Below are 23,140 nucleotides of genomic sequence, written 5' to 3' on the forward strand. Positions count from 1 at the left end.
CAGACTGACCTTTGCTCCTAATGAGGAGCAGAATTCCTTCCAGACACCAGACGTGAACTGGGGGCCTCTGTCAGACACAATGTCTTCCGGGATCCCATGCAAACGAAACACATGACGGGTAAGCAGTCGTGGGAAGCTTGGGTAGAGCTATGAAGTGGGCAGCTTTAGAAAAACGGTCTACGATGGTAAGTATGACAGTGTTCCCTGCTGATTGCGGCAGTCCGGTTACAAAGTCCAAAGCTATATGGGACCACGGCCTGGACGGAGTCGGCAGGGGATTGAGCTGTCCAGTGGGCGGCTGATGAGACGGTTTATTCCGGGCACAGGTCGCGCAGGCGGAGACGTACTCCCGAGCGTCTTTAGTCAGAGAGGGCCACCAGAAGTAGCGCTGGAGGAAGTTGATAGTGCGGTGGACCCCTGGGTGGCACGTAAAGCGGGCAGTGTGGGCCCATTGAAGTACTTGAGAACGTACTGATTGAGGGACGTAGAGCCGTTGGGCTGGCCCACCTCCCGGATCCGGTTCCGACACCTGAGCCTCCCGAATGGCTGCTTCGATCCCCCAGGAGATGGCGCCCACGACACAGGTGGCGGGGAGAACGGGAGCGGGCTCAGTGGTGTCCTCCGAGACTGAGAACTGACGGGACAGGGCGTCGGGTTTGACATTCCGGGAACCGGGTCTGTAAGAGATGGAGAAGTGGAAACGGGTGAAAAACAGGGCCCACCTGGCCTGTCGAGCGTTGAGCCTCTTAGCTGATTGTAGGTATGCCAGGTTCTTGTGGTCTGTCCAGACGAGGAAAGGCTGAGCCGTGCCCTCCAACCAGTGCCGCCACTCCTCCAGGGCTAGTTTTATCGCCAGCAGTTCCCGATCCCCGACATCATAGTTTCTCTCTGCAGGGGACAGACGGCGGGAGAAGAAGGCACAAGGGTGGAGCTTACCGTCCTTCCGTTGCGACAGAACCGCTCCAACCCCTGAGTCGGACGCGTCGACCTCGACCACAAATGGCTGCGTGAGGTCGGGTTGGATCAGGATGGGGGCTGAGGCGAATCGTTTCTTCAGTTCTTGGAAAGCTGCCTGAGCTTCTTTGTTCAACTGAAAAGGAAGCTTGGGAGAGGTTAGCTGGGTCAGCGGCAAGGCAACTCGGCTGAAGTCCCGAATGAACCGCCGGTAAAAGTTGGCAAACCCAAGGAAACGTTGCAGTTGGTGCCTATTAGGAGGTTCCGGCCACTCAACAACGGCTTTTACCTTCACAGGGTCCGGGCGGAGGTTTCCTTGGTCGATTATGTACCCCAGGAATGCAACGGTGGAGACGTGGAACTCACACTTTTCTCCTTTGACGAACAATCGGTTTTCGAGGAGTCGTTGCAGGACCTGTCTGACATGGGTCTCGTGCTCGGATTGGTTTCTGGAAAAGATCAGGATGTCATCTAGATAGACAAAAACAAAACGGTTAATGAAGTCTCTGAGCACGTCGTTCACCAGGGCTTGGAACACCGCAGGGGCGTTAGTGAGACCAAAGGGCATGACAAGGTACTCGAAGTGGCCGAGGTGGGTGTTGAAGGCGGTCTTCCACTCATCGCCCTCACGGATGCGAACCAGATGGTATGCGTTTCGCAAATCCAGTTTGGTGAAAACAGTAGCCCCCTGGAGGAGCTCGAAGGCCGAACTGAGGAGCGGCAGAGGGTATTTATTTTTTACTGTGATGTTGTTTAATCCGCGATAGTCAATGCATGGCCGGAGGGTTTTATCCTTCTTTTCGACAAAGAAGAAGCCTGCCGCGACTGGAGAGGTGGAGGCCCGAATGAGGCCGGCAGCCAGGGATTCCGTGATGTACTTGTCCATAGCGTCTCGTTCTGGAAGTGAGATGCTATATAGCCGACTGGTGGGTAAAGGAGCTCCCGGGAGCAGTTCGATAGCACAGTCATAGGGTCTATGCGGAGGAAGTGACTGGGCGCGGGCCTTTTGAAACACCTCAGCTAGGTCGTGATAAACAGAGGGCACATTAGTTAAATCAGCTGATTTCAATACCCCAGGAGAGGGCGTTTCAGTGCTTGGAGGCGAGGCTGCTTTAAGGCAGGTCATGTGGCAGTCCTCCCCCCACCCAGTGACACGCCCCTTTAGCCAATCTATGTGAGGGTTGTGCTGTTGTAGCCAAGGATGGCCGAGAACTAGTGGAGTGCGAGTTGCTTTAAACACCAAAAAACAGATTTCTTCAGAATGATTGCCAGAGAGGGTGAGCTCGACAGGCTCCGTCACCAGAGTGATGTCTGGAAGGCGTTGACCTGACAATGCCGTAACACGTAATGCATGAGGCAGGGGCTCCAATAGTAACCCAAGTTGCCGGGCTAACTGACAGTCAATAAAGTTTTGTTCCGCCCCAGAGTCGATTAACACCGATAGGGAGCGGCTCTTAGAGTGAATGGAAAGCGTGGCCGATAGTGTTAAACGGGGAGGAGCTTCTTCCTGGCTCAGCTCGCCCACCAGTACTCCTACCATCACTGGCGGGCGCGCCCTTTTGCCCGCGAAGGGCAGGTAGCCACAACATGTCCCCTGTGACCACAATAGAGGCACTCACCGGCGGTAATCCGGCGCTGACGCTCCGCCGCGGTGAGATGGGAGCCGCCCAGCTGCATGGGTTCCTCTCCGTCCCCGCTCTCGTGAGTCTGGGAGGGGCCGGCATCCGCCATGGCGCCGGTGCCAGAGACTCCCGCAGCCTCATGGAGGTTGTAGTTCCGCTGCGACCGGCGAGCCCGTAACCGCTCATCCACCTTAATGCACAGGGACATTAGCTCATTAAAGGAGGCAGGGAGATCACGCATGATTAGCTCGTCCCTTAATTCTTCTCTGATATTGTTCAGCAACGTGCTCCGTAGCCCCTCCTGATTCCACCCTGCCTCTTCTGCCAGAATCCAGAAGTCGATAGCGTATTCAGACATGCTTCTCCTACCTTGTTTGAAGTTGAGGAGACGGAGAGCAGCGGCCTCTGCCCCGGTGCCTGGGTTAAACACATTCTTAAATTTGGAGAGAAAGTCAGCGTAGGTGATGACAGGATCAGAGTTTAACACAACCTGGGCCCACTTTAGTGCACGGCCCCTCAGAAGTTGAACTAAATAAGTGATCTTCACCCCATCGTTGCTATGAAAACGCTGCAGCTCGCGAAACGTCAGAGACACCTGAGCCAAAAATCCGGCACATTTGTCAGACTCACCCGAGAATGGTTCCGGTGTGGGTAAAGGTCCATCAGACGGCGTACCGACCCGCGGTGAGCTACCTGACGCTACGGCGGGCGGTGCCGCCTGGGGAGCCGGGCTGGGCGGCTGGGGATTCCCTGGTTGCGCATTTCCCTCCAGCGGTATTAACTGCGCCACCGCCAGGGTCAATGCGGCGACATCCTGCCGTAGCTGCCCGAGCATTTGTTCATGGCGGGCCAGCGCGGCTTCCTGGGCGGCCAGAGCCCGGCCCACGGGGTCCTGTTCTGCTGAGTCCATAATGGCTGGATCGTTCTGTTAGGGGTTCCGAAAGAGACTCAGGCGCAGGCCAGGGTTTTCCTTTAAGCGAAGGACAGTGCGTTTATTTACAGTGAACACATACACCAAGTGGCTATATACAACGTGCAGGGGAAACGGGTCCGGGTCGCCAGGGTCCGTGGGAAACAGGGTTGGGAGAAGGGTGTTCCACACTTTCTGTACAAAACATTCCCCCTTCAATCACTCCTCTCCGCATCGGGTTCCAAAAACGATCTACACACAAAACGTCGGGTTAGCAGGATAATAATAAGAAATTCTCAAGGTGAAGGTTAGCCGAAACACAAGTCTAACTGACACTGATAGCTCAACGATCCAGCGAAGACTAGTGCAGACTCGCCATCTAAGTAGTGCAGTAATCAGCTGGGATCAGCGGCCGGTGTGGTGATGAGCAGGTGTGTGGGCCAGCAGCGGGAGCCCGCAGTGAGCATCGCCGTGGCGAGAGAGAGAGAGAGTGAGAGAGAGAGGGCGAGAGAGCAAACAAACCACAAACATATTGCCCAATAGAGGATTGACCAGCGGGGCACAGGGACCATGACAGGGTGGGGCTCGATGGCGAACCTTTGGCCGCTCTGGTGGGGGGTTTATGGGGGACAAAAAGGAATTGGGACGGGGGGTAGATCTGAGCCCAGCATTGACCCGCTCCATCATCTCCTCAGTGAATTTCAGGTGTGGGGAGGAGGGAGAAAGGGAGGGGGAGGAGGGTGATGGCCTGTCAGGGGTTTGGGGGACTGGGGAAGGTCGTGGCACTCATTTTTCATAAAATGAAGTATCAGAACTTGTATAACTTATTGACTGGTCAACTCCCTCTGAGAAACTGAACAATGAACAATAATAACTGCTCAAAACCAAACAGAAAAAAGAAAAACGTGATTCCAAGGTTGGGGTCATTCCTATCAGACCCTGGCACATATGTTGTGTAAGTCCCACCAGCAGGGGGAAGCCTCTCCTTGCTAAAGGATAAGGGCCCCTGATTTCGCCTTTAAGGTGCATTTCTCCATCGTCTCTCTGATAGTCTTAACTATTCATCTAGTAAGGGGAAGGTATCTATTGTCTCACCCACTTTGACAGAGTAGTATATCCTCATTGGTCTCCTGTAGTGGAGGGGGAGCGCCTCCTAAAAATCTGAAACTGCTCACGAATGGCTCTTTCTCTGTGCCCCTCTGAGTCGCACCGCTGCGACATCCCCATCGTCTCCCACGCTGAACTTGACAAGTGCTTGGTTAGGGTTTGCTTCAGTGTGACTTTAGCGATCTGGAATCCCCTGGTTCGCATATCCGCAGTCGCCTCCTCCGCCGTCGAGTAGAGCACAGTTCCATCCTGATAGAAAACCCTCAATTTAGAAGGATAGGGAGTCTGAAATCTTATGTTCTGTTGTTTCAAAGCCCTTTTAGCTTCAGCATAGTCCTTATGTTTCCGCAGGATGGCTGGAGCATAGTCCTGGTCAAAGTATACTCTCTGACCGTTCAACAGGATGGTCCTCTTGGCCCACGCTTTGCGCAAAACTTCCTCCTTTGTAGTAAAGCAGGCAAAACGTATTAATATTGAGCGGGGAGTTTCTTCTCGGTTCCTCGCTGCTCCCAGGGCCCGATGTGATCTCTCGATGCCAAGCTCTGTGCCCTGGGGGAGATCGACACATTCCTTCAATATTTTTCCCAAGAAAGCTGGCATTGAGGAGCCCTCCGCTCCTTCGAGTACGTTGTACAGCCTTAGATTCTTTCGCCAGGCCCAGCTTTCCTGGTCCACAATTTTATTTTCTTGCTCGCTGATGATTTTTAGCATCTTTAGCATCACCTTTTCTGTGTTTTGCACTTGGTCTTCCACTTTCGCAATACGGGTCTCTGCTTCGGTTATCTTATTGTTGACTCTGACCAGGTCATACTTGAAATCTTGGAACTCTCTCTGAAAGTCCCGTATTTCTTCCAGTATCGTGGTTAAAGCAGAATCTTCCTCCGCACTAGCCATAGCATTAGCTTCGTATCGAGGTGGTGACACTGCTGCAGGAAGCCCTTCATTTGTACGTTCCTCTGCCGACCCTTTCTGCTTGTCTCTTTTCCCGATGTTCACCCCGCGTATACCTTTACTGTATGTCGAAAGATTTTTAGTAATTTAGATGCTTTACGGGGGGAAAGAATTAATTATGAGAGAGAGCTACCCGTTAAGTTGCCATTCGGTGGGGTGACATCACCGGAACCTCAAAATCTTGTAGTTTAAATACAATGATTAAGGAATTGGGCCTAGTGGATGTGTGGCGCCAGTTGCACCCCCAAGAAAAAGATTTTACTTTCTATTCACATATACATTGCAGCCATTCAAGGATAGACATGTTTTTAATGCCTAGGACGGACCTTTATAGGACTAGACAGTGTAGCATAGAAGCAATCACTATCTCTGATCACGCCCCAGTTTGTATGAAATTAAGAATGAATCCAAACAATCATTTTAAATATTGAGAGCCAATGTATCTATCTTGAATAATGAAACAACTTGACAAGAACTTCAGAAGAGTCTGACTGAATATATTCAATTCAATGATAATAATGAGGTGTCCCCTTCAATCTTGTGGGAGAGTGCCAAAAGTTATTTGACAGATAATTATAGCAGTTTCATCAAGACTGAAAAAAGAGAGACTAGCAGAACAAACAGAACTAGAAAACAAAATTAAGAAATTAGAAAAAGTTTATGAGGTAACTAAAGACACTGGGACTTTGAACTCATTGAAAGAGCAGAGGAAAAAGCCGACTGCTGGCATTTCAGCTGCGTAAAGAGCAATCAAGTAGGGTTGTTCATAAAATCAAATATCCACACTCCGGAAAAATAGTGTGCCAACCTAACGAAGTTGCAAAAGCATTTTCTCTGTATTACCAGGAATTATATAAAGAAGAAAATGTCCCAAATAAGATTGAAAAGATTGAACAATTTCTTAACCTGATCAATCTTAGTAAACTGTCTCAGGAAGAGGCTGAACTAATAACAAATTCAATCACCATTGAAGAAATAAAAGACAGTATTGGAAAAGTGAAAAACAACAAGTCTCACGGAGTGGATGGACTGCCTGGGGAGTATTACAATTTTTTTGAAAAAGAGCTAACACCATTGTTATGCAAAGTTTATAATTATGCATTATTTAAAGGTGATCCCCCCCAGTCATGGTCTGAAGCTATTATTAGTGTCATCCATAAAGAAAGCAAGGACCGGACTTTATGCATGTCTTATCGCCCTATCAGCTTGCTTTGTGTTGATTTAAAAATTCTTACAGCCATTATTGCAAATAGAATCCAAAAACATAAAAAAAAATAGTGAAACCTGACCAAACAGGTTTTATTTCCCATAGGCAAGGTTCAGATAATGTTAGAAGGGCCCTCAATCTTCAGATTATGGCACAGGAAAGGGACACCTCATCAATGTTCTTGAGCCTGGATGCGGAAAAGGCCTTTGACCGGGTAGATTGGGACTTCCTGCAACAGATTCTCAGGCACATGGGCTTCAATGAGACTTTTATCTCATGGGTCCAAACACTATATAAAAATCCAACCCTCTCCTACAAGGAATTAGAGATGAAACCAATACACAACATAAGCTGTCACTTTTCGCAGATGATATTCTGCTATTTTTAGAGAATCCGGTCACCTCTGTCCCGGCCCTTCTGAGCAACCTTAGAGATTATGGTACAGTGTCAGGTTATAAAATAAATACAAATAAATCTGAGGCGTTAATGATTGTTGGCAACTGGCCCACACAGCTAGATCATCTTGTATCTTTTAGACACTCCAAACAGGGCTTCAGATACTTGGGGGTAATTATTACTCCTAAAACCAATCAGTTACTTGCACTCAATTATGATCGGATGTTCAAGGAGATTAAGGGGGACTTGGACAGATGGAACCTACTCCCACTCACTTTTATGGGGAGGATTGAATGTATAAGGATGAATATTCTTCCACGCCTACTATTCCTATTTCAGAACCTACCCATTTTGATCCCACAGTCTGCATTCAAATTATTAGAAAGCATTACATCTAAATTTATCTGGCAGAATAAACGACCAAGGGTCAGAGTCAAAATCTTAATGTCTGGAAAAGAAAAAGGGGGCCTCAAGTTGCCTAATTTCAGAATGTACTATTGGGCAGCTCAATTAAAATCAATGGCTGTCTGGATTATTCATGATTCAGAAACGCAGTGGGTATCTATGCGTGCAGTGTTTAAAGCGTGGAAGTACTGACCTTATTTTGAGTTTGATTCCATAAAAAGTGACAAAAACATTAGTGTCCGCTGTGCGCGGGAAGAAAACTTCTTTTTACACCGAAAAAAACCCCTACACTTCCAAGCAAGCACTGGGAGTGCGCTACCACGTAATGGGAAACTCACAGAGAAACTCGCGGATTCTTCAACTGACCGCTGCACACCTGCACCAGGGTAAACCTCCGTCTACGCCACTCCTGCTTTACAGGTGAAAATAGAGCAACAGGACCGCTGAGTCTTTGATGTTATTTATTTTCTGCTGTGTTTTACTTGCATCTATTTGAAAGAGTGAGTGTAAACACACACAAAAAATATATTTTATGTGCTATAATGTGCAGAAAATAAGTTTAAATGTTAAACAAATTTCTTCCAGTCAGAGAATGTTGCATATAATTAAATTTTTGCTTGATGCATAAAGTTAAAAGGTTAAAACTAATAAAACAAGTTTTAAAAAGAGACTTTTCCATTTGATTACATTTTGTATGATGGATTATGCAGAAAAAGTAGAATTGGGCTGAAAGATCTATCGCTTTATCACCTATTCAGGTTGTAAATCGTGTTTTTAAAAAGTAACTAAGTAATTAATTACTTTTGAAAATAAGTAATCAGTAAAGTAATGGGATTACTTTTTGGGGAAGTAATCGGTAATTAGTTACTGATTACTTTTTTCAAGTAACTTGACCAACACTGTTAATGAGTGCAAGAAGCTTCTGCACAACAAACGTATTGGTTTCTCCTTATTCTATCCAGCAGTGCTTGTTGTGAAAGCTCCTCAGGGATCCTGTCACTTCGAGGACCATAAAAAAGCAATGACTTTCATTCACTCCATGGTGTAAAACCGGTTTGTTTGCTTGTTTGTTTTTGTCCTTTTTTTGTTGTTCTGTTTCTTCTTTTACCTGTCGGTTCTGTTTATTTTCTGGGTAGTAATATTCTCCTGTGTTTTTTGTTTTGTTTTGGTTTTTTTTCCTGGACCCCGAAGTACTGGAACAGCTCGTGGCTCCTGGTTTTATTAATTGAGTTTTGATTATGTTTAGAGAGAGATACAAATGATGATTATTACGTGCTCGTTTTATTTTCGTATTAAGGACTATTCTGGAGGTTAACTTGGACCTCTTCTCTAAACTGAAATTGACACAAGGTGGAGCGGTGAGTTCATACCCTTAGGGGATCTATTGTACTGTGTCCATTCTCAGTGTTTGTTAAATTCTATTATAAGCATTAAACTAGAACAAAGTTTGGTTTGGATTTTACATAAGATTAAAACTTTGGGTGTAAGATTCAAATAATCATTTATTTAAAGCTAGACATTTTAAATGAGAATAAGAAAGAAAAGTATGTCTTTGTGCCCCCTTTTCCCTGTTCGTGCCCTATCGGCCCCCCTGGCTAAACTTTGCTAGATCCGCCCCTGCACAGTTACAGCCGTCAGCTGCGTAGAAAAGGATCCTGGTCTAGAAAGTAATATTAAATAAATTCTAACAACAGCTTATCAAGGTTAAACGTGCTGCTGTTGTTCAGCTGCTGGTTTCCTCTTTCTGGTGCAAAGTGGGCCAAAAACAAACAAGAGAGACGGACTCACGGCAGAAAAGCCGATCAGCTGATCATTAAGCAGTTTCATGATTGAATTAGCAGCAGGAGAGAGACAGTCGCTCCATATATCGGTTGTTAAGTTTAACGCGGGAATGCTTTACAAACATTCAGAGATGAACTTACACACTTGCTTTACTTCTCTCTGGGATGACTTCCTCAGAGATGAAATGCCGGTTTGGTAGCGAGGCTACAAATACACACAGCCGCTCTATCACGTGACCACACTGCTCCAACGTGCTACGGTTATGAGCCGAGTTACGCCGTGTCGCCAGTTTTGTGAGGTGCTTTTTTGATATTTAATGGATCGGATTACACTTTTTATTTCTCATTGATTCTCAATTTGTTCTGTTGTTGTTACTGGGAATGTCCATTCTGTTATCTTTTTTTTTTTTTTTATATTAAAATCTAATAAAGTTTGAGACATAAAAAAAAAGAATACTCTTAAAAGTTTTGCTCGGCTAAGGGCTAAATATGCTTTATCCCCAGGGGACCATTTTAGATACTTACAGTTAATGGACTACATTACAAAGCATAAAGATTGGGACAATATTAGAAGAGAACTAATCGGCTTAGAAAACCATTTTATAAAACTGCTTGAAAAGTCGGGTACATTGAAAAACCAAGTGTCTTTGATCTACCCGAAACTGCTGATTGACATGTCTGATAATACCTATCATATAAAACAACAATGGGAAATGGAACTCAATATAATTTTGGATGATGTCACATGGGAGAGTGTCTGCTGTGGCTGCCACAGAGGGGCGGGTAGTCAAATGTGGAAGGAATTTGACTGGAAGGTTAAATTAAGGTTTTTTAGAACTCCACTGAAAACCTTTCTATTTAAAAATAGATAAAGAAAAATGATAACAATTCACTGTCTCAAACCAGAAACACCCACAGTTTTTTTTTTAGTTTTTTTTTTTTAAGAATAGAATAGCCTTTATTGTCATTGTACAGAGTACAACGAAATTGGAGTGCCACTCCCTTGGTGCAAGTTTCAATAATAAATATAAATGTAAAATATAAAAAGTACAAAAAAACAATCGTGAGTACTCAAATAATAGTATGTACAATATATACAGGATAGCAGCATTAATATAATGACAGTATGAATAGCAGCATAATATAATGACCGTGACGGTATGGAATAGGTTCAATTGTTTTTGTGCTTCTTTACTACGGTGATAGCTCTGGGAAAGAAGCTATCCCTGAATCTGTTCGTCCTGGTTTTATGTGACCTGTACCGTCGGCCTGACGGTAATAGTTCAAACAGTTGGTTGCTGGGGTGAGAGTGGTCCTTGATGATATTGCCAGCTCTGCTGAGGTACCGAGAGTTTGCAGTGACCTCCAGGCTGGGCAGAGAGCAGCCAGTGATCTTTCCTGTCCGCAGCTGAGCACCCTGCATACCATGTTGTTATGCTGTACGTTAGGATGCTCTCTATGGTGGCTCTGTAAAATGTCACCAGCAGCCTCTCCTCCAGGTTGTTCCTCCTGAGCACTCTCAGAAATTGGAGACGCTGCTGGGCCTTTTTAACCACCGCCGTGGTATTTGCAGTCCAGGAGAGGTCATCAGAGATGTGCATGCCCAGAAACCTCATGGAGTGTACCCTCTCCACACAGTTCCCGTGGATGTAGAGTGGGGCCGGGTCTGCTCTGCCCTTCCTGAAGTCCAAGATAAGTTCTTTAGTTTTCGTGGTGTTCAGTTGGAGGTTGTTAACTGAACACCACTCAGTCAGTCTGTTGACCTCATCTCTGTAGTCCGACTCATCTCCCCTTGAGATGAGTCCAACCACTGTGTGTCATCCGCGAACTTTATGATGGTGTTTGAGAGATGGGTAGGGGGAGCAGTCGGATGTGTAGAGCGTAAACAGGAGGGGACTCAAAACACATCCTTGTGGAGACCCGGTGCTGAGTGTGATGGTGCTGGACCGGTGGGGTCCGAGTCTGACAGACTGTGGTCTATTTGTCAGGAAGTCCTTGATCCAGAGGCAGATGGAGGTGGAGAGTCCCAGGTGAGACAGTTTCTGGACCAGGATCTCCGGGATGATATGGGTGAATGCTGAGCTAAAGTCCAGGAAGAGCATTCTCACATAGCTTCCTCTGTGCTCCAGGTGACTCAGCACTGCGCTGTTGAAATAAGCTATGGTGATAGCGTCCTCGGTGGATCGATTTGTCCTGTAGGCAAATTGGTGGGGGTCCAGAGTGGGAGGCAGACCGGCCCTGATGTGCTGACAGACCAGTCTCTCAAAGCACTTCATCACTACAGGCGTAAGTGCAACAGGCCTGTAGTCATTTGGGCTGGACACAGCTGTCTTCTTGGCGATGGGGATGATGGTGGAGGTTTTGAGGCAGGGCGGGACGGTGTTTGATGACAAGGAAAGGTTGAAGATTTTAGTGAAGACTCAGTTCGTCAGCACATGCTCTGAGAACCTTTCCATGTATTCCATCAGGACCTGCCGCCTTCCTGGGATTCACTGACCTTAGAACACACCTCACTTGATGCTCCCTGAGTGTTAGTGTGCCAGTGCTGGGGGCGGGTGGAAGTGGTGTGGCAGCTGAGGGCTTGGTCGTCTCAAAGCGGGCGAAGAAACGGTTTAGATCCTCAGCCAGCGAGGCATCAGTCCTAGATGTCGCCTGGTTATTGCTTCTGTAGTTGGTAATGTGATTGATCCCCTGCCACATTTTTCTGGGGTCGTTGTCAGCAAAATGATCTTCAATCCTTCTTCTATAGGCAGCCTTAGCTTTCCTGATGCCTCTACTCAGGTCTGCCCTGGCTGCCCTATACGCAGCCCTGTCCCCTGACTTGAAGGCAGTGTTGCGGCTTTTTAGGAGGGATTGCACTTCGCTATTCATCCAGGGTTTCTGATTTGGAAACACCCTGACCCTTTTGTTGACGGTGACATTGTCAACACAGTTCCTGATGTACGAGAGTACAGTGTCCGTGTACTCCTGGAGGTTGTGGCTGGAGAATAAATCCCATACAGTTGTTGAGAAGCAGTCCTGCAGTTGAGAGAGGGCTCCTTCAGGCCAGGTTTTTATTGTCTTTGTCTGGGGCTTTGTTTTTCTCAGCAGGGGGTGTAGGTGGGGGTGAGGGACATGCAGAGGTGGTCAGATCCAGCCAGGTGGGGGAGGGGTGTCGCTCTGAAAGCATGCCTGATGTTTGATGTATGCATCACGTGATAGAGCGGCTGTGGCATGCGGGACCTGTTGGTGGTCTGGATAGCATTTGGAGCTTCGCTAGCAACCCGGCATTTCATCTCCGACAAAGTTATCCCTGAGAGAAGTAAAGCAAGTGTGTAAGTTCATCTCTGAATGTTTGTAAAGCATTCCTGCGTTAAGCTTAACAAACGATATATGGAGCAACTGCCTCTTCTTGCTGCTACTTCAATCATGAAACTGCTGATCGGCTTTTCTGTCGCGAGTCCGTCTCTCTTGTTTGTTTTTGGCCCACTTTGCACCAGAAAGAGGAAACCAGTGGATAAACAACAGCAGCACATTTAAGCTTGATAAGCTGTTGTTAGAATTTATTTAGTATTACTTTCTACACCAGGATCTTTTTCTACGTAGCTGACGCTGGTAACTGTGCAGGGGCGGATCTAGCAAAGTTTAGCCAGGGGGGCCGATAGGGCATTAACAGGGAAAAGGGGGCACAAAGACATACTTTTCTTTCTTATTCTCATTTAAAATGTCTAGCTTTTAATAAATAATTATCTGACACCCAAAGTTTTAATTTGATGTAAAATGAATAGAAATCAATTACTGTATATAGTGACTGTTAAGTCGAATATACCCTAGTAAACTATAGTACTTTTTCCTTTGGGAATGTACCATCTGTGCAGTCTGCAATTCTGTTGAAGAAAGATGTTGAATCTATTTAATATTTTAATATATTGAAAAATAATTGATTTCTGTGCATTTTTTTCCACACTGCATCAAATTAAGGTTGATTACGTCGATTAAGCATCATGAGGTGGAGCGTGAGGGGTGGTTCCCTATTTTTTATTTATTTATTTTTGTTGTTGCTGGGAGTTGGAACACTATTAGTTAGGTTGCTTAATATTTACGCTAAGTACTCTTTAAAATACCAGAATAGGGAGGATGGTGGAGGTTTAAGTTTATTAGATTGATCAGTATTGCTGAACTATGAAATTAATTTTTTTTACATACAGGTATAACAGAATAGCTTTAGTGTAGTTGTTGTTTTAAACTTGAGTTATGAACTTATACAAAATGCAGCAAGATATTTAAAAAAACAGTTTTGTTGATTAAAAAACACTATATCGGATTCATATCGGTATCGGCAGATATCCAAATTTATGATATCGGTATCGGACATAAAAAAGTGGTATCGTGCCATCTCTAATATGTATATGTGTATATATGTTTTTCCTTTTAAATTAAGGTTTTGAATATCCCGCACCATTATATACTGCAGATTTGGTCTCGGGTCATGTTGTTGATGTGAACTGCCTTGTTATTTTTGGCAATAAAAGTTTAAAAAAAAAAAACCCCACCTTGGCTGCATTTCTAGGTAAACAGCTGTAAAAAACGTTGTTGTTTGCATAACTCTGTTACTTTTTTGAAGAAGTAACAATATAATTAATTACCCAACATTGGTCATTATATACTGTATTTTGCAGACAGATAGTTACAGGACTCTCTCCCAGACCACAGACTCATACTCATAATACAAGTCAGAGCTTTATAAAAGCTAAAGTTTTGTTTTCAAAATTGGAGTTCAAGTTATTTTTACTTCCAATAGTGTTAACATACTACACAGGTCATGAACAAGATTTTTTAAAATTTTCATTGTAAGTGGGCTAAAGCAGTTAATTAAAAGTAGTCTAACATAAATGCTGTAATTTTGTTATTTTAATAAACCAGGTAACTTGGATGGATTGGATGCTGGCGTGACCACAGTGCACACGTCTAATGTTGCTCACAGTGGTCCAAGGGACCGCTCAGGGAGTTTTTGTGTTCGCTCAGACACATGAAAAATTAGAGGGAACATTGATCACTAGTAACCTTCACTAGTTCTGTTTCTGTGCTATGATGAACCCTAAATCATTTTTAATACTTAAGTTTTAATGGTGATTTTTTTAACAGACTTTTGTGGATGGGCTTTAACTGACATGTTTGTGTGATGGCTTGAAGTTAGTTCATGGAGATCAGTAGGAGAGAAAAGGAGAAGGGGAATATAAATGGAGGTGTGGCAAGGTGGGAGGACTTAAGGCGCATGCACACATACACGCACAGCCCACCGTGGCAGTCATATATCTTGCTTTTTTTCCTAGATTCCTAGATACTTAACCTTTGCAAAATTGAGGTATCCTTGTACTAAGAAACAAGAAAATCCAATTCGGCTGTAATGCTGGTGCAGTGTTTAGCTCAAGTAAAAAACATTTTGTGTTCTAAATTCTTGTTTATTGGGGCTGTTTGTTTTATTTTGGTACAGGACTTACCTTTTTCAACTACTGGGATTGAAGTGTCATGCTTAGTTCAAGGGGTTTAAAATCAAGTTAAAATTTAGTCTACTTCTTGCTTTTTGATGAACAGTTTGTAAGAGCTTAGACTAAAAGGAATTTCTCTTTTCATGACAGGATGACTATGTGGAAGCTCTGAGTAGACTGCATCTCACAGTGACCAGGGCTTACAAAGTAAACCCAGATATCAGCTTTGAAGTGTTCATTCACAAAGTGGATGGCTTGTCTGATGACCACAAGATCGAGAAGCAGAGGGATATCCACAAACGAACCAACACTGACCTCACAGATGCAGGACTGGAGCAGATACATCTAAGGTTGTGCATCAACTAAAGCTTATAAAGGGATTTTGAGTTTGAGGTTTGGATTAATTATATGCATAGATTTTTTTAAAAAGTGGTATTAAGCAACAGTACTTTTTTGAAGGTCTTTCATAAAATATTTGGATATTGGCTGCATTATTGGGTACTTGTTCATTCATGATTCAATTCAGTTAATTAATAGTTCTTTCCCCTTTTAAACACCTCTTTCAACTTTCAATCTTTTCTTTTTTGTATATTAGTTCAGTTGTTGTGTACATATTTAAAAGCCACAGAATTAATTAACGGTCATTTTGTGCTGATGATGTTTATGTAAATCTGTGACAGTGCTAGATATTACATGTTGGTAAAGCAAAACACCTTGCTATTTCGATTATTGCTCACTAATCAATGGAGAGGTGCATTTAAGTGCTAAAAGGGTTAAATCAGAAGTAAGTTGCAATTTTGGCATCATGAGTTTGGCTGTAAAACTGCATGCTTCTAACAACTTGTTAATCACTAGTCATTAGCTAGTGATATCCTAGATAATCCTCCTTTCTGAAACTGTAATGATCTGAAAAGAGTGACTGAAAACATAATCTCAATAGCAGAGTGTTGACCGAGGTCCATTAGATTTGTATAGGAATGAAAGTATTTTTGCAACGAACTCAACTGTCACTGTCACAACACCCACCAGCCCTGGGTTTGAGGAGGGAGATGACCCACGCATGATCCTGGAAGTCTTCTAAGCCACGCTGGAAGTGTACTTGTGGCTTGGAAGAAAAATGGTCACTCGGCCTGTTGCCTCTGCTTTCTGGGGAGGCTCGGGTAGTGATCTACTTCTTCCTTCCTCAGTTTTGAGGGCATCAGGCAGGTAGTCCTGGACTGACCAGGTACTCAATACGGTATGGATGTAATTAAAGAAAACCGTGAGGAAGGTCTAAAACCCATCTAAAAATGAAATTTAATGTTGCCACCCTGAATCTAAGAAAAAACTGCCTTCTCCACTAGGGCTGCACGATAAATCGAAAATTTATTGTCATCGCGATATCAGCCTGCGCGATGGGCCCATCGCAAAAGACGGCGTAAACTGCGATAATTGGGTACCTTAAAATGTTTACACACGTGCTGTAAAGAATTTACCAATCAAAGAAATCCATTTACACATTTGACCAGTCGAATAGAGCCCTTCACGGCATTAACCAATCAAATGGATTAGAGGCCCGCCTCCTACGCAGGTCGGGCGCGAACAACGCTGCAGCAACGAGTCAGAGTTGTAATGGCTGAGAGCGAGACGCGTGACGAGAATGCTACTGAACTCGTGGCTAAAAAAAAAAAAAAAAAATAGTACCTCACTTATTTGGAGGTACTTTGGATTTGATAAAGACGACGTTCTCCAAACACAGGTACTCTGCAAAACTTGCCGAACACTCGTGGCAACCACCAGAGGAAACACGACTAATCTCCACCATCATCTTCAATACAACCACAGAGAACTGTTTGAAGAGTTCCAGAAAGATAGGGCTAGCCAAACAAAGGTTGCTAATGTTAAGACAAAGAGCGCAGCAGTCCAACAGCCGTCTCTGTATCAGAGTTTTTCAAGTGGAATTCCTTATGAGAAAACGTCGAAGCGGTACAAAGAAATAACAGAGGCCATTACACATTTTTTGGCTAAAGACATGATGCCTATAAATACAGTTAGCAGAGAGGGCTTCACCAGTCTGATACATAAAGTGGACCAGAGATACCGCATCCCCTCACGAAACTACTTTTCACATGTCGCCATTCCACAAATGTATGAAACATGCCGCAAGACCGTCATGTTTGAACTGAGCCAAGCTGAAAACTACGCAAGCACTACAGACCTATGGTCAAGTCGTACAACGGAACCATATATGAGTTTCACAGTGCACTTCCTCACCGAAGACTTTGAACTGAAAACACGGTGTCTAGAGACTGTGTATTTTCCAGACTCCCACACTAGTGAAAATATAGCCCATGTATTACGTGAGGTGTTAGCCAGCTGGGATCTTAAAGAAGATCGACAAGTGTGCATCACCACAGACAACGGTGCCAATGTTGTGAGAGCCACGGAGCTAAACAACTGGGTCAGACTTCAGTGTTTTGGACACAGGCTGCACCTTGCAATCGGTAAGTTTTATTCAAGGCAGATCTTTTTAGCAATGAAAATGTGCTATACATTATTATCAAATTGATATTGATAAGGATAATGTTACCTTTTTAGACAACTTTAGTTATAAATTTCAATTAGTTTTTTTTTTTTAAAAAAAAGGTTTTAAACATGACAGTTTTTTTGTTTCCTCTTATTTCTCCAGAAAATTCTATCAAAGATGATGCCCGCATTGCCCGAGCCATTGGACTTTGCAAAAAGTTAGTTGGACATTTTTGCCACAGCTGGAAAGCAAAGATGGCTCTGAAAAAAGCACAGCAGAAGCTCAACCTCCCAGAGCACACACTGATCACAGAATGCCCAACCAGGTGGGGTTCCAGGCAGAAGATGATTGAGAGAGTCCTGGAGCAGCAGCGGGCCATTTCTGATGTCATCTCAGCAGACAAGAAATCAAGACACTTGATTCCTACTTGGCAGGATCTTGAGGTACTGGAGTCTGTCAACCAGGCATTACACCCCCTGCAAGACTTTACAGATGCCCTGTCTGGTGAGAGCTACGTTAGTGTTTCATATGTAAAACCAGTCCTTCATCTGATGAAGACGTCGGTGCTTGCAGAGAAGGAAGAAGACAGTGATTTGACAAAATCAATTAAGAAGAAAATCCTCGAGTACCTGATTACTAAATATGAAAATCCAGCTACCCAGGAACTTATGGACATGGCGTGCTTCATGGATCCCAGATTTAAAGTCAGCTACACCAGCACTGATCGAGTCTCAGACATCAAGACCAGAGTGATGTCAGAAATGGAAGCAGTGGCACAGAAGGTATTCATGCATGCTTATATATAAAACCTTTCAATTCATATTTAGTCCAAAATGTTTACTTTTCTTATAATCTGCTTTCTGTTCCAGGAGAGAAGCTCCGCTGAACCAGAGGCCCAGACAGATGATCCACCCAGTCGTCCCCTGAAGAAGGCAAAAAAGTCCCTGGGCAGTTTCTTCAAGGCAGCTCCAATCCCTACCTCCTCTTTTATGCATCTCTCACAAGCTGTTGAAGCTGAGCTTAACAGCTACTTGCTATCCACGGCCATAGACAGTGAGGAAGACCCCTTGGCATGGTGGAAACTCCACAAAATGACATTCCCACAGCTAAGCAAGCTTGCAAGGAAGTATCTCTGCATACCTGCAAGTAGCTCACCTTCAGAGAGACTTTTTAGTACATCAGGAAACATAGTAACATGTCAGCGCACATGTTTAAAACCTTGGAGAGTAAACATGTTGGTTTTCCTTAACAAGAACTTGCCATAAAAAACATTCACTCAGGAAGGATGAATGCAAGATAGAGAAACCTTTTTTTTTTTTCAAAAAATTACAAAAATACACTACCTACATTGTTCTTAATTGTTGATAATATTAGTCTTGGCCAGTACGACCACAAAGGTAGACAATTGTTCTTTGGTGTGTTCCCACAGCAGACAAGTTCTTACCTATAGTTTAATCTAGTAAAGTTTCCACTCCAGTTTTGACTTGCATCATAACTACTTGGTGAGTGGTAAAATGATGAACAACTGCATAGAGATAATTTGCAGTATAATTTAAGTTATGTTTATTTAAAACTAATTATAGAGACCGGGAAGGATGTCTTTCAGAATTCAAGCCTCAGAAATTTTTTTATGGGGGCAATGTTTCAATGTTTGACTGCACTTTGTTGTTACACTGCTAATACAGCAGCTTTCATTAAATAAAACTGTGCAGTAAAACGGAAATTATGTATTTGTTTTTTGTTTTTTTTTTTGCTATTTATTTTATCGCAAGTCATATCGTTATCGCAGTATTGATCACAGTTATCGCACATCGCAGGTTTTCCTAATATCGTGCAGCCCTATTCTCCACTATGTACGGTTTGTAGCATTTTGTCATACTTCCGCTTGGCTTGTTCAGAACCACAGCCACCTTCCATAACCTCATGGACTGGCTCTTGCGTCCACATGCTGCATATACTGCTGCTTACTTGATGATCAACAGCGACATCTGGGCGGATGATATTTAGTTGAGTGGCTACGGTGCTGGAGTCATAGCCAACCTCAAAAAGTCTGTCTCCCACCGTCCAAACGAACCCCCCAAACAGATAAGATGGGGCAATTGTGGCTCAAGAGTTGGCAGTTCGTCTTGTAATTGGAAGGTTGCCGGTTCGAGCCCCGGCTCCGACAGTCTCGGGTGTTGTGTCCTTGGGCAAAACACTTCACCCGTTGCCTACTGGTGGTGGTCAGAGGGCCCGGTGGCGCCAGTGTCAGCAGCTTCTGTCGGTGTGCCCCAGGGCAGCTGTGGCTACAATGCAGCTTGCCGTCACCAGTGTGTGAATGGGTGGATGACTGAATGTAGTGTAAAGCGCGTTGGGGTCCATAGGGACTAAGTAAAGCACTATACAAATACAGGCCATTTACCATTTTACTACCTCCAGTTTGCGCTTGACTTCACGGAAAAAACAAGCCCTTTAACTGACCTTGCCTGAAAGGGTGTCCTAGATTTGGTCCAGTGAATGGCGCGGTGCCAGGCATGCTCTCTTTGGGGAACCCCTGCCCCGTGCTCCTAACTTTCCCTCCCTCCCTTTCATTCTGCTGATGGATGCCTTGAACAGAGGGTTGGGGGCCGTTTTGTCACAGCAGGTAAGTGAGATCGACCACCCTATTGTGTTCGTCAGCCGGAAGAGGAAGTCCCGATACAGCACAGTGGAGAAGAACAGTCTAGCAATCTTGGAGGCAGTCGACCCTCTTCGTTATTGCCTCCTGGGACGCTCATTCATCCTCTGTTCCGACCATGCCCCCTGCAATGGCTCCACCGCATGAAGAATACCGATGCCTGGGTCACTCAGTGGTATTTGGCTCTCTGGCTATTTAAGTTCAAGTTGGTCCATAGGCGAGGGGTGCAGATAGTCGTGGCTGATTTCCTCTCCTGCTCGCGGGGGTGAGGGAGTAAGCTCATCTGGTTGTGTCCCCGGCCTAAGTTGGGCAGTGGGGTATGTGGCGGGTTGTGGTCTCCGGCTCTGCTGCAGAGGAGCAGTTTTTCAGTTGGTTCAGGGCTGGTGCCAGGGAGGCTGGCATGGCAGCTGGGGCTGATTGAATAATCAGTTTTTCCTTATATCAGGAGATTGTTGGGAACAAGACAGGTGAAAAACTGCACAGCAGTCTGAAAACTAAAATCACTGAAAACAAAATGCCACAAACCCTGTGATACTATGTATGTGTTGGTCACAGTGCGGTTCACTTAAGCAGATGTGAGCAGAGTAATAAAACTTAGGTGTCAACCAAAGAGAAAAAAACCACCCCATTATGCTTTGGAGTTGGTGGTCTCAGCCCAGTTCATAACGAACTCCAGGGTGGTTAGTTTACAGTGTGAACATGATTCCGCCTTGAGCCGACCCAACAATCAGGTGTAGGTTGTAAATTTACCATACCATCTCCGGTATGATGGCGCCTGTGTTCGGCCTTGCTGCTGCTGGCTGCAGTTTCCCTCGCTCTGTTATGCTGCTGTTTCTGACTGTCCTGCTCTCCGTTTTTGTCTCTGATGTATTGCCTGCCCTAGTCTATGATCGTCTGACACTACTATCTATTCGCTCCTCTATGGTGGGCCTGGATATCGCTCCTTCATACAATGGCTTCTTCCCTCCTCCGCCGCCGGTGTCTGGATTTTTGACAGATGTCGCCAACAGCACCCTTTTGGGTCCACGCAAATCACGGAGGAGGAGAGGTAAAAGAGCTGGTGTCCAGGTGGAATTTAGACTCCTTACAGTTTGTTTGGAGTTCAATTGGATTTTTCTGTGTGAAAATCAACTGAATTACAGGGAAAAGCTACAAGTTTACAACTTAACTGTTTCAGACCAGAGTAAACAAACTACAGGTTTATAAAAATGCCCTAAAAGACAATGGGCCCTCTGTTGTGGAGCTGCATTTCAGCCAGTGGTGTTGGGGATCTTTTCAATAATTATGGAACTATGAACACAGAAAAGTTCCATCAGATGTTGATCCACAATGCTACATCATCTTCAAAGCATCTAAGTGATAACAGCTTCATTTTTCAGTGTGACAGTGATCTCAAACACACTGCCAATGCAGTAAAAGCATACCCAGATAGAAAAACACACAGTCTCGTGTCCAACGAGAGGGGATCGGATTTTGGATCACTGCTACACGCCATACAAGCAGGGCTACAAAGCTGTCTCACACCCGGCTTTTGGGAAGTCTGACCACAACGCCATCTTCCTCATTCCCCAGTATAAACAAAGCATACGGAGGGAAGAAGTAACCATGAGGGAGGTAAAACGGTGGACTGCCCAATCAGAAGCTACGCTACAGGACGCACTCAACGATGTCGACTGGGACATGTTCAGAGCATGTGCAGTCGACATCAACGAGTTTACGGAAGTAGCAGTATGCTTCGTCAACATGCTAGCGGAGGAGATTATCCCCACTGCGAGAGTCACCACATTCCCAAACCAGAAACCGTGGATGGACAGATCGATCCGCACTGCAGTAAACGCCAGGACCGCCTCCTACAACGCGGGTCTCGCCACTGGCGATATGAGCGCCTACAAAGCGGCCTCATACGGCGTGCGGCGCGCGGTGAGAGATGCCAAACGCCGGTACCGGGAACGTGTGGAGTCCCGCTTCCACCAGGGCGACACACGGAGTATGTGGCACGGACTACGCACCATTACGGACTACAAAGCCAGGGACACTGCGCCGATCAACGCTGACTCTGCATTCACCAACGAGCTGAATCGGTTCTACGCCCGTTTCGAGGTTAGCCAGGCGGCTAATGCTATCTACCGCCTGACTACCGAGGACAGTGACGTCATCAGCGAGAGACCGGTGACCAGCATCGCGGAGCATGACGTCCGAGCGGCACTGAGGAGAGTGAACACAAGGAAAGCGGCGGGGCCAGACGGCATCACCGGCCGTCTGCTGCGCTGCTGTGCTGACCAGCTAGCAGGTGTGTTCACTTACATCTTCAACGAGTCCCTGGCGAAGTCTGTGGTCCCCACATGCTTCAAAAGATCCACCATCATCCCTGTGCCCAAGAACAGCAAACCCTCATCCCTGAACGATTACCGGCCAGTTGCACTGACCTCGGTAGTAATGAAGGTGTTTGAGAGGCTGCTGAAGAACATCATCTCCTCCTCCATCCCAGACACCACAGATCCGCTGCAGTTCGCCTACAGATCCAACAGATCCACAGAGGATGCCATCGCCCACGTCCTACACACCACTCTCAGCCATGTGGACAAGAAACAGGGTAACTATGTGCGAATGCTGTTTGTTGATTACAGTTCAGCGTTTAACACAATAGTGCCCTGCAGACTGTTCACAAAGCTGAGGGAACTGGGACTTAACAGCCGTCTGTGTGCATGGGTGTTGGACTTCCTCACTGGCAGAACTCAGGTGGTGAGGGTGGGCAGGTGCTTCTCCAACAGCATCACCATCAACACAGGAGCACCTCAGGGATGTGTCCTCTCGCCACTGCTCTACTCCCTCTACACTTCAGACTGTGTGGCCACCCACGGCTCCAACACCATTGTGAAGTTTGCTGACGACACAGTGGTGTTGGGTGCCATCTCCAACAACGATGAGGCGGCCTACATGGATGAAGTGAAGAATCTGGCATCGTGGTGCCAGGACAACCACCTCCAGCTGAACGTCAGCAAGACCAAGGAGCTGGTGGTGGACTTCAGAAGGGGTCAGCACAGAGACTACAAGCCCATTATCATCAATGGAGCTCCAGTGGAGAGGGTGCAGTCCTTCAAGTATCTTGGTGTCCACATCTCCTCAGACCTGACATGGGCTGCCCACATTCAGGTCCAGACCAAAAAGGCTAGGCAG

General features: G+C 45.4%; 2 protein-coding genes across 2 annotated transcripts in view; both read left to right on the forward strand.

The window, feature by feature from the left end:
• The window catches only part of rragd (ras-related GTP binding D), an 88,369-nt gene that overhangs the window by 18,118 nt on the left and 47,111 nt on the right, over positions 1 to 23,140 (forward strand). Inside the window, exon 3 of the mRNA XM_085342525.1 lies at positions 14,952 to 15,151. Within this exon, the coding sequence (XP_085198651.1) occupies positions 14,952 to 15,151 (200 nt within the window). The remainder of the gene's footprint in view (positions 1 to 14,951; positions 15,152 to 23,140) is intronic.
• LOC146611556 (E3 SUMO-protein ligase ZBED1-like) lies at positions 16,491 to 18,583 on the forward strand. The gene is made up of 3 exons (XM_085343133.1): positions 16,491 to 17,284; positions 17,470 to 18,089; positions 18,177 to 18,583. Exons 1-3 carry the CDS (start codon positions 16,813 to 16,815, stop codon positions 18,570 to 18,572), a joined length of 1,488 nt encoding a protein of 495 aa, XP_085199259.1. The 5' UTR covers positions 16,491 to 16,812; the 3' UTR covers positions 18,573 to 18,583.

This window comes from Diplotaxodon limnothrissa, linkage group LG19, assembly GCF_057381915.1.
Source record: "Diplotaxodon limnothrissa isolate DT_005_m linkage group LG19, D_limnothrissa_male_GT1.1, whole genome shotgun sequence".
NCBI classification, from domain to species: Eukaryota; Metazoa; Chordata; class Actinopteri; order Cichliformes; family Cichlidae; genus Diplotaxodon; species Diplotaxodon limnothrissa.